General features: G+C 36.7%; 1 protein-coding gene across 2 annotated transcripts in view; it reads left to right on the plus strand.

Annotated features, from left to right (window-relative positions):
* Nucleotides 1-17262, plus strand: part of LOC145672027 (putative transporter YutK) — a 134154-nt gene that overhangs the window by 76453 nt on the left and 40439 nt on the right. For both annotated transcript variants that reach the window (XM_081741220.1, XM_081741221.1), the window contains exons 3-4: nt 6370-6465; nt 12158-12516. In XM_081741220.1, coding sequence (XP_081597346.1) covers nt 6370-6465; nt 12158-12516 — 455 coding nt within the window. The remainder of the gene's footprint in view (nt 1-6369; nt 6466-12157; nt 12517-17262) is intronic.

Here is a 17262-nt window from a genome sequence, read left to right on the forward strand (position 1 = left end):
TTTTTTTGGGGGGGACACTCCCCACCAGTTCCAAGATTGAAAGGGACATTTCCCCCTCATCCCCGCGGGATTTGCGCCAATGATTTAATCACAAGTTTTTTATTAACTGATCTCATTTTCTACATAAATCTAGCTACCAACCATCATAACAACAATCTTATTTTTAACAGACTTCAAAAAATGACAGGTGCTCAATTCGACCGGTTTATAAACGTGTTTATGTTGACGTAATAGTTCCACAGATTATTATTATTATTATTATTATTATTATTATTATTATTATTATTATTATTATTATTATTATTATTATTATTATTGTAGGAACATTTTCACGGTGGTCTCATATACATTTCATTAAGATGTAATGATAGTTTTCGAAGAAAGACTATAAAATTGTTCAACAGCTAACAGTGTTAGTATCGTAACGAGGGGCCGTTCACTTGTTAAGTAACGCAATTTTTGACCAATTTTACCCCTTCCCTCCCCGTTGCCGCGTTACGTAATACGACTTCATTGTGTGCATGTTCATGCATAATGTCAACGTAGGTATATCGATTTTGATTATTCCTCAATCCTTTCAAAGAAAATACTTTCTCGCACGTTCCATATGAATTTTACCATGATCCAATGAAACTTTTTAGAACTAGATCACGAAACTCGTCAACAGACGATATTGTTAATACCGTGTGTATGTTCATTTGTACCGTACAACAATTATACAGGGTGCTTCAAAACAACACCGACAACGTTTGGGACGTAATTCCTGACACCAAGATAAGACGAAAAGTATAGACCAATCTGGGTGAACAAATACTTCCTTTCGGAGTTATAGGCTGCCGAAAACATGAAGAAATGAACTTGAAAGGTCCAAAGCTCCAAAACTATGGGACCTACCGTAGTCGGGTCAAGACTTCACTTAGGAACTAATAGTATAAACAGTATGCGCTATTCAAAAATAAATATTTCAGAATCCGAAGGTACTTACGCAACAATTTTTGTAGAGGCTGTTTGGCTGCAGGCATATAATTTGAAGTACTCACCAACTACCTCTACAAAAATTGTTGCGGAAGTACTGCAGGATTCTGAAACATGGATATTTGGATAGGCTATATACAAGTTCCTATATGAAGTCTTGAGCCGACTACGGTAGGTCCCATAGTTTTGGAGCTTTGGACCTTTAAAGTTGATTTTTTTAATGTTTTTGGCAGTCTCTAACTCCGAAAGGAAGTATTTACATACCCAGGTTGGTCTATACTTTTTGTCTTACCTTGGTGTCAGGAATTACTTCCCAAACGTTGTCGGAGTTGTTTTGAAACACACCGTAGACCATATTATTGGGCCAGGCTTGTTTCGTATTTTGACCCAAATAATAAAAGTGATAATTGTAGAAAATAATAAAAGTTCTAAATGTAGAAAATAAAAAGTGCTAAATGTATAAAATAATAAAAGTTCTAAATGTAGAAAATAAAAAAGTGCTAAATGTAGAAAATAAAAAAGTGCTAAATGTGGAAAATAATAATAGAAGTACTAAATGTAGAAGATAATAAAAGTACTAAATGTAGAAAATAATAAAAGTACTAAATGTAGAAAATAATAAAAGTACTATATGTAGAAAATAATTCATTACCATTATCTACACAGAATTTTGAAATCCGTGCCAAACCAACTAAAATAATACCTAATGTCAAATTAATTTGAATGATAACTTTACGAGGCATTAATTTGTTTGGCTTGATATAGACTTCAAAAATTTAGAATAATGGTAATGAATTATTTCTACCTTTTAAGGGTTTATTATTATTATTATTATTAATATTATTATTATTATTATTATTATTATTATTATTATTATTATTATTATTATTATTATTATTATTATTATTATTATTATTTTCTGCCTTTAAGTGCTTTTATTATCATCTACTTTTAGCGGTCTTGTTAAAGTTGGTAAATTTTTTTTAAAAAAAAGGTTTTATCCTTAATTAATCATCTAATCATGTGCCGTATTATATTAAGTCTCTTTTTTTCCTCATTGATGGAAAGGGTCATGACTTCGCATCTCAAACTCGGAGGGACTCAGTCATACCCATTGATGGCCGGGTTTCAAACTCAGGACTTTCCTTAAGCTAACTAAGTTAATGATACATCAACCAAGCCTGTTTCTTTTTCCCTCTCCCCCCTCTCCTTCTTATCAATTTAGTAGAAACAACGGAGAAATTGTAATCTATCAGATTAATATGGCGTTGGACCATCTTTCGCCCTCAGGAAAGGTATGATACAACCTGAAATGGAGTCATAGAGACCATTGTTGGTAGCAAATGAGATATTACAGCCTTCCGCGTGCAGTGCAAGACGTCCTTCCGGCGAAGAGGACAGCCTGGAATGTCCCGGAAACAACATTTGAATCACGACCAGTGACGCAACTGGTAAGCTTCAGCACAGGACCCACTGAAAATTATAATACTGTGGACTACAACTTCAAAGAATTGTCGCCATGTTTCATAGTTAGACGAAGATGGAAACACATAAACACGCCCGTGGTTTGATATAAGGTGAACAATGGGTGATATCAATAAAAATAAGTAACTACTCCTGAGAAGTCCTGCTCGAGAATCGGAGTAACTACGCCTGGAGTAATCTCCTCCCTCAATTTCGTATCAATAAAACAAGCCACTACTCAGGTCTAGTCTGCTCCAGATTTATGAACGTTTACTCGCGCTTCCTCTGCACGTAGCACTGAGTCGTATCAATAAAAGAAGTGATTACTCATTTCTCCCATTCATCGCGCAGTCATTTCGTTGTTTTTAACCTATGGCGTAGTATCTTAAAAGCCATGAAACGGGCAAGTAGCAACGATAGCTTCAACCAAAGTGCATTTGTGGATATTTTAAAAGAGTTTCCAGTGGTACTTTCAAAGTCACAGCTACCAGAAAGTAAACGAAGGAAAGCCGAAACTTTGAAGGTAATTACAGTGAAATGCAACGAAATATCAAATACATCTACGACTGAGACACAAATTCAAAAGAGAATCTTTAATATTCGAGCGAGAATAAAACAAAAATAAAAAAGAAGAAAAAATAAAAAAAGGAAAGAAGAAAGTAATACTGAAACCATGGGAATGAACCTATTTGAGCTGATGGATGTTGATTGGAATCCAGCAATATCAAGATTAACACAAGCACATATCACGTGTTGTCCAAGGTCTTTGCAGATTGTTTGGCTTTAAGAACGAAATCAGACACTTGGCTCCTTTGTTTTCTTTTTAAAAAAAGTCCAGCCACCCACGTCATAAATCACGTCCATCTGATTGCATTTTCCACACCATACGTGTCCCCTTTCGCCTTGACATAAACAAAATACATTCTCATGTATACACCCTTTCTATCAACGTTGAGTTGAGTTGATTATTAGTTTAACGCCCTTTTCAGTAGCGTGCCTATATGAGACAGAACCCACTGATTAACGTGGAATCCAAACCACATGAGCTCCTGCCGGGAATCGAACGCGGGTCTCCTATGCCAAAGGCATGTACGCTAACCGCTTAGCCACGAAATAGCTCTTCCTATTAACGTATTACTCTCCAAAATACTAAGTTTCTTTAATGCCACTTGTATATAGTCAAGTGCTCCGATAGCACCCGGAAATGTATATTGTTCTTGCCACTCTGCCTTTGCTGTTTGTATATTACGCACACTTCCGGAAACAATCCATTTTCAGGTAGTCATAGACAGTACTTTGAGCCACACCAGAATCCCCTGACATTCCGATCTGGAATCCCGGATCACTCACGTAACGCAAGAAAACCAAGGGCACCGATTTCTCTGTAAATTTGGGGGGAGAGGGCATTCAGATGCAGAAGGTGTATATATCGGGATTTTAAGACAAATTGCACTCTAATTATGCCAAATATTGTATATTCATAAATACAATAGGGGGCCCACATGAGCTTTGGGGGGCCCGGGCCCCCCACAGGATCGTCGCCCTTGAAGAAAACCCGCATCTTTTCATCATTACGTAGTCCACTACCCCGAATTTCGGTTGATTCTCCTTAAAAAATGTTGTGCTAATCACTACATTTTCTTTCATAAACTTATAATGCTTTTTGTAATCTCCATTTCCAACATTTCTATGCAGTTTATAAATTTTTCTACGTAGTAAAACAATCATATACTCTGCCATATTTCGCACGGAGTCACCTATTTAGCTTGCTCCACAAATTTATAACTGAAAACGCATGTTTTATATTTTATGTATAAGTGTTCCATCTATACGTACTTTCCGTATGAAACAATATAGGCGGTCAGGATTCCACATACAAATGGACGTATATGACATGTAGCTGACGAAGGTAACATAAGTATATGCATGTGATATACGGAAAACTGTTAGATGTCAGACATCCTGCAACGGCATGATGTAACTAACGTCTAACGGCAGTACCTATGTAGCATATGGATGTCGCATGCTCCGTACTGATTTCTGTAGTAAGCAAAGGATTCCATATATTTGTGCAATATATCGCTGTCCGGAGAACGAATTTTTCTCTGTGTAGGCTATGGAAGGTGCTGCTTGATTTATTCCGTCAGTTGTACCGCAGTCGCACGACAGATCTGAGTGACAATTCGCTGTAATGCTCCGCGAGACCTGTCATTAACGGTTTTCTTCCGACTACTGTTCCTCTTCGCCGATGTCGTTTTGCTGTGAGTTTTGAAGAATGTCATCACCTTCGAGCTATGGTACTCGACACCCTTTGCAGTTACGTTACGATCACAACACACAATCGAGTATCAACAATTTGGAAACCAGAGAGGTCGCTCATTTTACACTATCAGCATCTGCTCAGCCAGTTTATTGGATACTGCCGTTGTACTGTTTCTCACGTAGAACCAAGTTTGCTATAACACATCAGTACCAAAGACCCATCGCTGCGGCCGCCGCATGAATGTTGCTCACCCTGATATCTGACGTGTTTCCATTATATTAATAAACATAATGGACAGAGGCAGAGAGAATAGTAACCCCAGGGATCCCCTCATTGGTCCTCACTGAAAAAAAAAAATCCTAGCTACTCTCGTGAGCCTGGCACTCGAGGTCAGTAATAGATTACAACCACTGGAAAACCTTAGGACACCCGCCTGTGAAAATATAATAATAAGAATTTACAGGAACTAAACAAGTAATATTGTTGAAGAGACAACAGTCTAAACGAGAAGATATTTCACAAGTCTCGCGGGAAACACTAGCTCACTCGAGTCCTAGACCACAAACACTGTTTTAATGTAACGTGATTTAGAGTATAAAAACTGTAAATTGACAAAGAGATTGTACGAAGACGATGAATAGGATTTATGAACGTTTAAGAGTCTTCATCCCGGCGAAATTAAAATACCGCTAATTTTACAGTAATTATGTGATATCTTCAAATAGATAAAAGATAATTGAAATATGGAACTAGAGCGCCCTAGACAACATTATTTTGCGTGAGGTGCCGTTATCACAAGTCAACTACTGGCTTTCCGTTTTCAGCTGTTTACAAACGCGAAAATAAATGCCGATTTTCAAAATGGCTCGAAATCGAAAGCAGATAAGTGAGTCATGATAACGGTTTTTCATGTAAAATAATGTTGTCTAGGGAGCTCTGGTTCCACATTTCGATTATCTTTTATCTATTTGAAGATATCACATAATTACTGTAAAATTAGCGGTATTTTAATTTCGCCGGGATGAAGACTCTTAAGGATACGCAAGTAGTTACACAATAAATTAAAATATATGTTGTTATATCACATCCTTTGTGGAGCTCTCGTGATGCGAGAGGACTCTGATAACTTTTAGAAGAAACACAAATAGATCAGAGCAAAAATTCACAAAAGGAGACGAGACGAGCTTTTCGAGAAACGAGATGACATCCTTATTTCTCGTCTCGCCTCGTGGGCTATACTAATAACTTAATGTACGATATATAACTTTTAAATATAGGAAAATAATTATCTCCATGAATTCCGCGAGAGCAGCGTTCGGTTCCCAGTGGGAGCGCATATGATTCGCATTTGCGTCAAGTTGTAGGTTCCTGCCTCACTTCATGCAGTCTTGATTCTGAGAAGGAATGTTAAGCTTTACATTACTTACTTACCATTGATTGTTTTCTTCAATTCTTTGCACACGTTTCATTCGTCTTCCCTTATAATTCATTGATAGCATTCTTAATAATATTGACGTCAGTGTAAAGAGGTGATGAGCTAATGTTGTAAATGTAATTAGAAGTACTGTCAATGGCTAATTAATTCATTGAATGTTAGATGAAGTTGACTGCTTTCTGATTATTCTCTGCTAGATCTCGTTGCTTCTTAAGAATGTTTCTAATTCCAGGATTTATTCATCTCAGTGGAGCCAAATAAGAAAGATGGACATTACTACGAAGAAGTGGAGTTTCAGGACAAGACATCATCAGGGAAAAGCAATCAGGTATGTGTTACTTAAGATTCGTTGATTGGTTAGTTGATTTGGAGTACAGTGTTCCATTGGGCATCAAAGCTAAATGACAAATGAACCTACAGCTTAATGTGGGATCCGAACCACATAGGTCACACCGGAAATCGAACCCGGGTCTCCCAAGCTGAACGTATAAACACGAGTAAGTTCGATTTTAAGTATAAGAAAGGCTTAATTATACAATTAAAACTGCTTATAATCTATACTTTTCCATTTAAAGTACATATAAGCCAGTTAATATTTTCTATTTCAAGTACATATAACCCAGTTAATATTTTCCATTTAAAGAACATATAAGCCAGTTAATATTTTCCATTTAAAGTACATATAAGCCAGTTAATATTTTCCATTTAAAGTACATATAAGCCAGTTAATATTTTCCATTTAAAGTACATATAAGCCAGTTAATATTTTCTATTTCAAGTACATATAACCCAGTTAATATTTTCCATTTAAAGAACATATAAGCCAGTTAATATTTTCCATTTAAAGTACATATAAGCCAGTTAATATTTTCCATTTAAAGTACATATAAGCCAGTTAATATTTTCTGTTTAAAGTACATATAAGGCACTACTTCGGAAAGACTTCCAGCAACTAATAAATGTTTAACGTGAATTTCGATGTTTTATATACAAGTTAGGTGAGGCAAGGCTGATGTATTTCTGCCAGTACTTCAGGCATCATTTGTGTCATTTTTATGTGTTTTTATATAATTCTACTTACATCGGAGGGTGTTCCCCCACCTCGTTCCAGCATAACCTGAAATAACGCTGCAGAAATAAAGAAGGATTTTAACAAGTTGATCTTACGATTTCCTCTCCACATTTATCTACATCTTCCTTCCTTTTGTGAAATATTAACTCTGTGAAGTAGAATTTTAATACACAGAATTTGGAATACCGAGAAAGCTAATTAGATTAATTAAGATATATATAAATGAATCCCAAAGTAAATTCCGCATAGGAAAATTCTTGTCCATGTTATTTCACGTCGAGAATGTCCTGAAACAAGAAGATGCGTTGTCGCCATTATTATTCAACTTTGTTCTGGAATACGCTATAAGGAAAATCAAAGATAGCAACCAGGGCCTAAAGATGAATAGTATTCACCAGGTTATGATGTATGCTGATGATGTAAATTTAATAGGGGATGATAGGAGAACAATACAAAGAAATGCAGAAGTCTTACTAAACGCTTGCAGGGACATGGATTTAGAAGTAAATGCAGAGAAAACTAAATACATGGAAGTCCGTCGAGATCGTAATACTGCAAATTATGGATGCGTTAAAATATCAAATAATACTTTCCATAAAGTGGAATACTTAGGATCAATACAAACAGACCAAAAACACATTCATGAAGAAATTAAATGTCGAGTAAAAGCTGGGAATTCGTGTTATTATTCAGTTCAAAACCTTTTGTTATCGCGAATTCTGTCGAGCAATTTGAAGCTTAAAATATATAAAACGATAATCATGCCTGTTGTTCTGTATGGTTGAAAAACATGGTCGCTTACTCTGAGAAAAGAACGTAAACTGAAAATGTTTGAAAACAAGATCCTGAGACGAATATTCGGATCCAGGAGAAGCGAGAATGGGGAATGGCGGAAACTTCATAACAAGGAACTACATAATTTATATCGTTTACCAAACATTGTTAGGGTCATCAAGTCTAGGAGCCTTAGGTGGGCAGGTCATGTAGCTAGGATGGAAGAAAGTAGAAACGCTTTCAAAGTTTTAACTGGAATTCGAATCGGAAAACTAACATAGGCAGATGGGCGCAGATGGGAGGAGAATATTAAGGTGGATCTTTCAGAAATAGGCATACAAAGTAGAAACTGGATCTAGTTTGGTAAGGATAGATTGAATGGAGAGATTTTGTGAATGCGGCAATTAACCTCCGGGTTCTATATGCCATAGTGTTAGTTAGTTAGCTAAAAGTAGGTTTAATTAAATTTATATAATTTATATTTATATTTATAAGAAGACGGGAGAACTGTGTTCGTCCACACACACTGTGTTCGTCCATCACAAAGTTCACTTGGCGTGGACTGGAATTGAACCAGGGATACCACACACAAGAGATGAGAGCTGTTATCAGTAATGCACTGCAGTCCACCCTACAAGCGATATTTACGTAGACTTCAAGACGAAATTAGTGAAATGAAGACATTGAAAGTCCACAAAGAAAAAAAGACCAAAGGACTAAGAAAGAAAAATAGGGAGGGGGGACAAAGGAGCTCCACACGCATAAAGATCCTGAAGTATTAAGGCTGTATATTCTTATGTATTGGCTTTTCTTTTCAGAAAGATTATTTATTTATTTATTTATTTAACAATTAGCAGATACAGCTCTGAGGCCATTTTATACTGGATATCTAACAACAACAACAACAATGGAAAGGATTTGGGAAGGTATCGGTCAGAGCCTGTTTTTAGTAGGTACCATTCCGGCATTTGCCTGGTAGGATTGAGCGAAGCCCTGGAAAACCCCAATCAGGATGGTCGGCAGCGGGAATCGAACCCGCGACCTCCCGAATGCGAAGCCAACGCTCTACCACTTGAGCTACTAAGCTCGCTTTTTTTTAAAAACAAAAATCAGACTATAGATAAGTAAAGTGATCATGGCTTGGGGTCCCGGGATCGATCCCGGCCTTCGCCAAGTGGACTTTGTGGTGGACAAACACCGTGTGCGTGGGTTTTCTCGGGGCTCTCCCGTTTATTCCCACCATTCCACCATTTTATTCATTACTCATCATCACCGTCTCCTTTAGCCTAACCGGCATAACTGTGGGACGTGAAAACTCAAAGATAAAGTGATCGTGTTGACTCTATACGAATCATAGAACTGCTTTCCGTTACATGCGATACATCGGGAGAATTCGGTATGATTCGTAGAGCTGCCTTCCGAACGTACACCTGAGAAAAAGTGAAACGGCAGAAGTGCATCAACAACGTTGCCAAATTTAGAGGACATTGCAAATGAATAATAATAATAATAATAATAATAATAATAATAATAATAATAATAATAATAATAATAATAATAATAATAATAATAATACAGCTAATAAAGAACTATACTATGAACACTAACAGTTATTCGAATTAAACACTAACAATAACAATAGCAAAAATATAGAACTAGGACAACAACAGTAACAAAACGAAACTTAGCAGCAATCTGACAACACTGCACCTTCAAGAGATATTCTCCGTGTACCGTGAGAGACGACATTGACAAATTTTATGGATGGGTGTTGACGACCGGACACACCATCACGTTCTATTGGGTGGTGAAATTGATAAATCTAGGTCAAGCTTCACGACTTGTTGTGATCACTATAGATAATGTAAAAAGCTCTGTTTGCCTGTTCACTTCCCTCTGGTTATGCTCTTTAGGCAGCCATTTCGAACAGGGCGATGTTTAATATCGAAGCTCACCTTTACGCTCAGCGTAGCAGCACAGAGAAATAGGAAGAGCTAAGGTGTAGAGAAGGGTTCGCAGTTCACGAATTGTGTATCTGCCATTTATTGTTATTCATTACCTGGTACCACTGGTTTTCTGTCTACCTCTTATGTATTATGTCTGTTTGTCCGATTTATTGCCAATTGGAGGAGCAAAGTATGGCGTCGCACAATAGTGAGTTCTCACAAAAGAAGGCGGTGAGAAACGCAAATAGACGATAATGGCAGAATGAATAGAGAATAGGAAACGAGAAAATTGAGAAAAATTGCGTGATAGATCAAACTATGGAGCCCTTGTACAGAGGGGCCAGGCCACCTGAAACAATGTGGTACCTTCAAACGTTTTTAGTGAAGGACAATAATTTCTTAAGTTTATCACAATCAGGGGCGTCATTTGAGACTTCGCTTGAGGGTTGCAAGAGCACCACCAACATAAGACTTTCACGTTTTATACTAGTATATTAGTAGACAATCGATTAAAGTATATGTATTCCTCAAACTCTTCGGGGGGGCAATTACCCCCTCCTGCCCTCCCCAAATGACGCCCCTGATCACAATGTGTACGTAAAACAATTTTGTGTTGCCTTTGTATTTTGTATACGTAATACTGACCCCATTTCATCCTTCCCTCCTCCTTATTCGGTACAAAACGATTACACCTTCCTAGACGAGACAGTACTTGTAGGACACCGTTTCGCGATGAGACAGACATAGATCTTACCTCGCGGAGAAAGAAACTAACTAACTAAATAAATAAATAAATAAATAAATAAATAAATAAATAAATAAAAGAATAAACATTATTATAACAAAATCATCTGAAAGATACTTTCAAATTCTCGGAAGCAAAAGGCTACGCCCTCCCTTACTATATATTTGTTACACCAATGCCCTGGTACCAATGGTGTCTACAGGGGAGTTTAAGTATGCACGTTGCACCCATTAGATTTTTTAGGGGAGGAAGGAATAATTAGGGATGCGCACGAGACGAGACGAGACAGAATATTTCTGACAAAATTCGAGTCGAGACACAGCTCTTCCAATAGAGAAGTAAACATTTTTCGAGTTGAGACATCACTTTTACAGCACGTTTTCGAGACGAGACAGTCTAAAATATTGCCTCGTGCGCATCCTTTGAATAATAATTTTTCATTACAAATAGCACAATTGAATTTTAACTCCTTCCACTACGATTTATTTTTTGAATTTTGATAATTGAAGTATAAGTTATAAAAGTGTATTATAGATGGTTTATCATTACACAAACTTTCAAAACATCAATATAGTAACTCTGCATGATGCTACAATAGTTTAAATTTTATGACGAGTGTAGTTCGTCATTGTACGATTTGACACCGGGAGGCCATGACGAACTAGACTCGTCATTTCATGCAAGCTGTTAATTAAACCATAATGGTACTTTAGAAACGATAAGTGTGAAGGAGATTTAGCATCAACGTAACATTTTAAAATAAGTAATTGTTATAGAAAAAATGCACTCTCTTTTGATTGAAAGGACAAATTTGCGACGAGAGGCAAGGGCGGCTTTAGGCTTTTAATTTTGGGTAGGCCCACTCCCTCACTTATGGATACATATATACATTGATTTGATTGATTAATGATATTAGGAAATTACTTTTACAGTAGTGTTTGATGATGTTTGTTAAATAATTATCTACCACTGATATAAATAGTGGAAAATATGTTTTACTCTTTATTGTATCTTTTAGCGTTTATATATTTTGCAAAATTTTTGGGTAGACCCATGCCTACCCGCTAAAGCCACCACTGGCGGGAGGTCTGAGCGGATATAGACTGATTCTACTTAAAATGATGGGTAGCATTATACACTCAAGTGAAGTGGCCTCCTCTGTGTTCGACATTCAAATCAGTAGAGGAATTTATTATTATTATTATTATTATTATTATTATTATTATTATTATTATTATTATTATTATTATTATTATTATTATTATTATTATTATTATTATTATTTTGTGTGTGGGAGGCTAACCTGCGCAAGGATGTTATTTTTGTTTATTTATTCGGAGGGAGAAAGGTAAACTTAGGGATATTTCGCCCAAGCACTTCAGGCGAATGAATACCATTAGAATAAGGTCTGCCATTTTGTAACATTTAAGTTTTGTTTCTTGATAGTGAAGCTAATGTTTGAACCGTTTGTGTTTCTGTGTAGGAGCCTTCCAATCCCAAAGAAGGAGGCAACATAGTTGGTAAGATTGTTGAAGGATTTTGGAACTTCGTCGGGAGAATAACTCACAAGTACAGAAGAAAACTGCAACTGCTCTTGTATTTCGCACTAAATGTAGCTTACCTCATTTACACAGTGTTTGCTCTCGCTCATTGGAGGAGGAGTGAGGACCCAGGAGAATCCATTAGATGGTGTGATGGGATTGGATTTTTCATCATTCTTACATCCATTTTGTATGGACTGCTTATCTACTACCACGTGATCAAAAGGTTCTTCGGCCATTGGATATATGAGAACCTGATGCTCCCAGCGAAGATAGTTTGTGTTAGTGTATGGAGGTTCCTGTAAGTTCATTGCTTTTATATTTAGTGTTATTGATGTACAGTTAGCGACAGAAGTTCTTTTCGTTTAATGAAATTTGTTTCGTAAATAACTTCAGAATGGAAGGACAATTTGAGTACAGTTCTTACAGTAAATTAAAAGCAATGTAATTTCTGTACGCTCCAGCCAAGGACGCCGATTTCTCTGTAAATTTGGAGGGGACCATTCAGATGCAGAAGGTATATATATATATATAAGAATTTTAAGACAAATATTGTATATTACAAATTATGCCAAATATTGTATATTCATAAATGCAATAAGGGGGCTCACATAAGCTTTGGGGGGACCCGGCCCCTGGCCCCCCTAGGATCGGCGCCCTTGGCTCCAGCCATACCACCGTTGTACGTTCCAATTATACCATCGTTATTCCCAAAATAAATTTTACCAAACAAAAAGAACTTTTGTTGCTGAGTGTACAGAACATAAAAATACTACTTAAGGATATGTCTGTTCTGCATCGAATTCTTGCAGTTTTCTTAGAATTCCAAACTATGTTCTGCATTAGTTTTGGAAGTGTTATAGAACGGCTATGCCTGTCCGTCTGTCAGTCGACATATATCAGAGCCAGGGGCGGCTTTAGGATTTTAATTTTGGATAGACCCACTCCCTCGCTTATGGATACATATACGCATTTGATTGATTAATGACAGTAGGAAATTACTTTTATAGTAGTGGTTGATGCTTTTGTTAAATAATTATCTACCATTAATATAAATAGTGGAAAATGTATTTTACTCTTTATTGTATCTTTTAGTGTTTATATATATATATATATATATATATATATATATATATATATATATATATATATATATATATATATATATATATATATATTAAAATTTTTGGGTAGGCCCATCCCTACCCGGCCTACCCGGTCTACCCGCTAAAGCCGCCACTGATCAGAGGAAAAACTGTAAGGTATATCTAGATATGGCTTATTACAATCGATTCAAAGTCTCAAAGATAAGTTCCATATCTTTCAGTGGCCATCTATTCAAACCGGAAGCGGTAGAAATAATTCCGGTTTCATAGCATTTCCGGTTTCAACATTTATCGCTATAGAACAAAAAAACGTTAACATAACAACTACTTTTTGCCAGTCGACTCAGCGTCTCAAGTGGACATGTCATAGCTATCCGCAACACTCTACCGAAATCGAAAAAGGATTCCAAGTTATTAGTGTTTCCGGTTTCGATAACGATCTTCATAAAGCAGAAAAGGTAAGAATATATCGAGAAGCAGCTTTTTGCAATCGATTCAGCGTCCGAAGTCTCCCCCTCCGTTAACCTTTTATTCAAAACAAAATGATTACATTTCCAGTTTCAACGTTGATCGTCATAAAACGAAAACGGGAATAGATAGCAACAAATGGTCTTTTGCAATCGAGTCACCGTCTCAACACAACATACCATCACCGGAACCTACAATATCATATGAAAACCGGAAGTGATTAAAATTTACTATTACTTTTGGTTTTAATATTAATATTCATAGCGCAGAAGTGGTAATAGATATTGAAGAGATTTTTTGCTATCGAAAGTATCTACAAGATGAGTGCCATGGCTGCTCACACATGATCAAAAGCAAATCAAGTTCAACTTAACGACCTCAGACAGTGACGTAACTAGGGGGGGCAACCGGAGCTTGTGTCCCGGGCGCCGGATTGGGAGGGCGCAAAATTGGGCAAATATTTTAAGGGAGAGTTTTGGTTTGGTTGGTGAAGGGGGCGCTAAGTCGAGTTCTTGTCCCGGGCGACAACCAACGTAGTTTGCGTCGCTGACCTTAGAAACGAAATATTAGCCAAAACAATGCAAACATTTCGACTTTCCACCTTCAAATGTCCTGAAAAATCTTTGAGTTTTACGTCCCACGATTATGCCGGTTAGGTTAAAGGAGACGGTGATCATGAGTAACGAATGAAATGGGGGAATGAAGAAAGTGGGAGGAAACGGGAGAACCCCGAGAAAACACACGCACATGGTGGTCAAAGTTCACTTGGCGGGGCTGGGATCGAACCCGGGACCCCAAGCATCAGAGGTGAACGCTCTACCACTGATCCAAATGTCCTAATTGTCGGAGCAAACATGGCGGAGAAAGCATGGCTTCTCTTTTTTTTCTATTCCAAATAATATTCTTGTCATGGATAATCTTCTAGCTAGTACAAATAAATCCATAAACGCTGAATATGAATGAATCCATAAGCAAACTTTTTGTAATATGCAATAAAAATAATATAATAAAGGCGAAGTTGATTTGCTGTCACAGAAACCTTGTTCACCAGATTTCGTGTAATGGGACTTCCATGTCTTCTTGAAGCTGAAAATGTACTTTGGTGGACTTCAACTTTCTTCAGATGAAGAATTTTCGTGAAGTATCAGTGAAGGCCTAGAAGAATTTGATTTCTGCGATAGCATAATGGCTTTAGAATATCGTTGGACCAAGTATATTAGTGTCAAAAGAAACTATATTGAAAAATAAAGATGGTCTTCGAGAGATACCCGTCAATAATGGCGGAATACCTATTATAATGATAATGATATGTTGTATTGAGAATTTTTCAAATGACTCTTGCACATCTCCTGTTGAAACCTTATCAAAAAGAAAAAAAACTTTTGTGCTTAAAACAATAGTGCGCAATTCTTAATTTTAAGTATTATCTTAAAGATATTTTATCTGTCAAATCATTTAACGAGTGACAACAAGCAATTTAAGATACTGAAAGTTTCTAACTTCATTGATACAAAGTGAAACGATAAAGTTATCAACTTCTTGATAATAATACGATTTTAATTCTTAGTACGTCTTTGTTATGGATGACACTTGTATATCACTTATCACTTCCGCTCTTGAAGATGTTCTTTGATAGGGATGCGCACGAGACGAGTCGAGACAGGATTTTCCTGACAAAATTCGAGTCGAGACATGGCTCTTCCAATAGAGACATATACATTTTTCGAGTCGAGACATCACTTTTACAGCACATTTTCGAGACGAGACAGACACAAATCTTGTCTCGTGCGCATCCCTATTCTTTGAGTTCAAAGAACGATTGATTTCCATCAAAGCACACATGAGTGTTCATAGTACTAAAACACTGTGGCAACAGCAAAACCTATATGCTTAGTTAATGAAGTATGGCTACGTTAGGAAGATACAGAACATTGTTGAAATACAGTAACGGAACCAGAAGTAATTTTATCACTTCTGATGTCAACGTCATTTTTGGTGTTCTATTCGAGGAGTGATCAATAAGTTTCTGTCTTCACATGAAGAGAATTGATCGATAAGTTTGAAATTGATGGATGTTATTGGTTGTTTTTCAAATAGTTACGATACAAAGTAACAGACTTCCTCATGATTTTCTAACTTCCAGAGCCCTTCTTTTGTGAAAACTCACATTATCTAGAAAAGTAGTGCTCCACAGTGAAAATGATTTCAGCGTCCGAAGAAGAACGCCTTCCTCTCAGTGATTGCTTCATTTTTGGAAATAACAAGTCTGATGGCGCAAAGTCAGGGAGGTACGGAGGATGGAGAAGTAATTGGTAAAAGAGGCTTTGCGCAATATTGTTACCCAGGGTGCGAAATCGTTTGAAGATGGTGGGGGGAAGAAGTTTGGTGATCCACAATAATGCCTCACTGTGCTTCACACGAAGTGGGGGCTCCAAAAAGTTGAAATATTCACGGATTATTATTATTATTATTATTATTATTATTATTATTATTATTATTATTATTATTATTATTATTATTATTATAAATGTTTAAACTAGTCGTCATTGTTATTTAAAACACTTTAATAATGTTAATTATTCATTTAACCTAAATTGGTGCGCTTATCTACTGCATTTAATATACACTTCGATGCTTATGGTCTAGGGTTAGACTCCCGTGGGAGCACAGTCCTCTTCTGTTTACTATCATATTGAAGACAGCATTCACGAAAATAGCGATATGAGATCTATAAGTGAGAAATAATAGTGCCTGAGAACCGATATGCTAACCAAGCATTAGACCTACGAAGCTGAAGCCCTCCTTGGCCAGCCATAGATCCCCACGAGCTGTAGAGTCAGAGTACAGTTATTATTATTATTATTTATGAAAATACCGTTTCTTCGCTAAGTATTTAGTGTTTCAGTTTGGTCGCTCAGATATCCGGTCACCTATGTAAGTCTAAATAATACTAACCGTGGGACGTAAAACTCAAAGATTGTTGAAACAGTTATATTGTTAAAGGTCTGACTATCCATTTCAACAATCAAGCCATTTCAACAATGAAAAAATTCTAAATAAAAAATCGGCACGGATTGTTGCTTTCGATAAGTTATGAAGTTCCTTCTTTAAAAATTTGAAGTCTCTAGGTTGAAATGTGTAAAGGAAATCTTGAATTTTCGTCAAAGGTAAAAAATTCATGAGAGAGAGAGACGAAGATCGTAGTGACATCTATTGGCAAAACTTGTCCCTTTAAATCAACCGTAATCAACCTTGCCGATTTGTCTGTAAATTGGGGGGGGGGGGCTATCAGATGCAGAAGGTATATATATGAGGATTTTCAGACAAATTGCATTCAAATTATGCCAAATATTATATATTCATAAATACAATAGGGAGGCCCACATGAGCTTTGGGGGAGGGGCGGCCTCCCCAGGATCGGGCCTCCCCAGGCTTCCGTCGGCTACGTGGTTAACATATATGTATTCAACACG

The sequence above is a fragment of the Thermobia domestica genome, chromosome 15, assembly GCF_964235325.1.
Source record: "Thermobia domestica chromosome 15, izTheDome1.hap1.1, whole genome shotgun sequence".
NCBI classification, from domain to species: Eukaryota; Metazoa; Arthropoda; class Insecta; order Zygentoma; family Lepismatidae; genus Thermobia; species Thermobia domestica.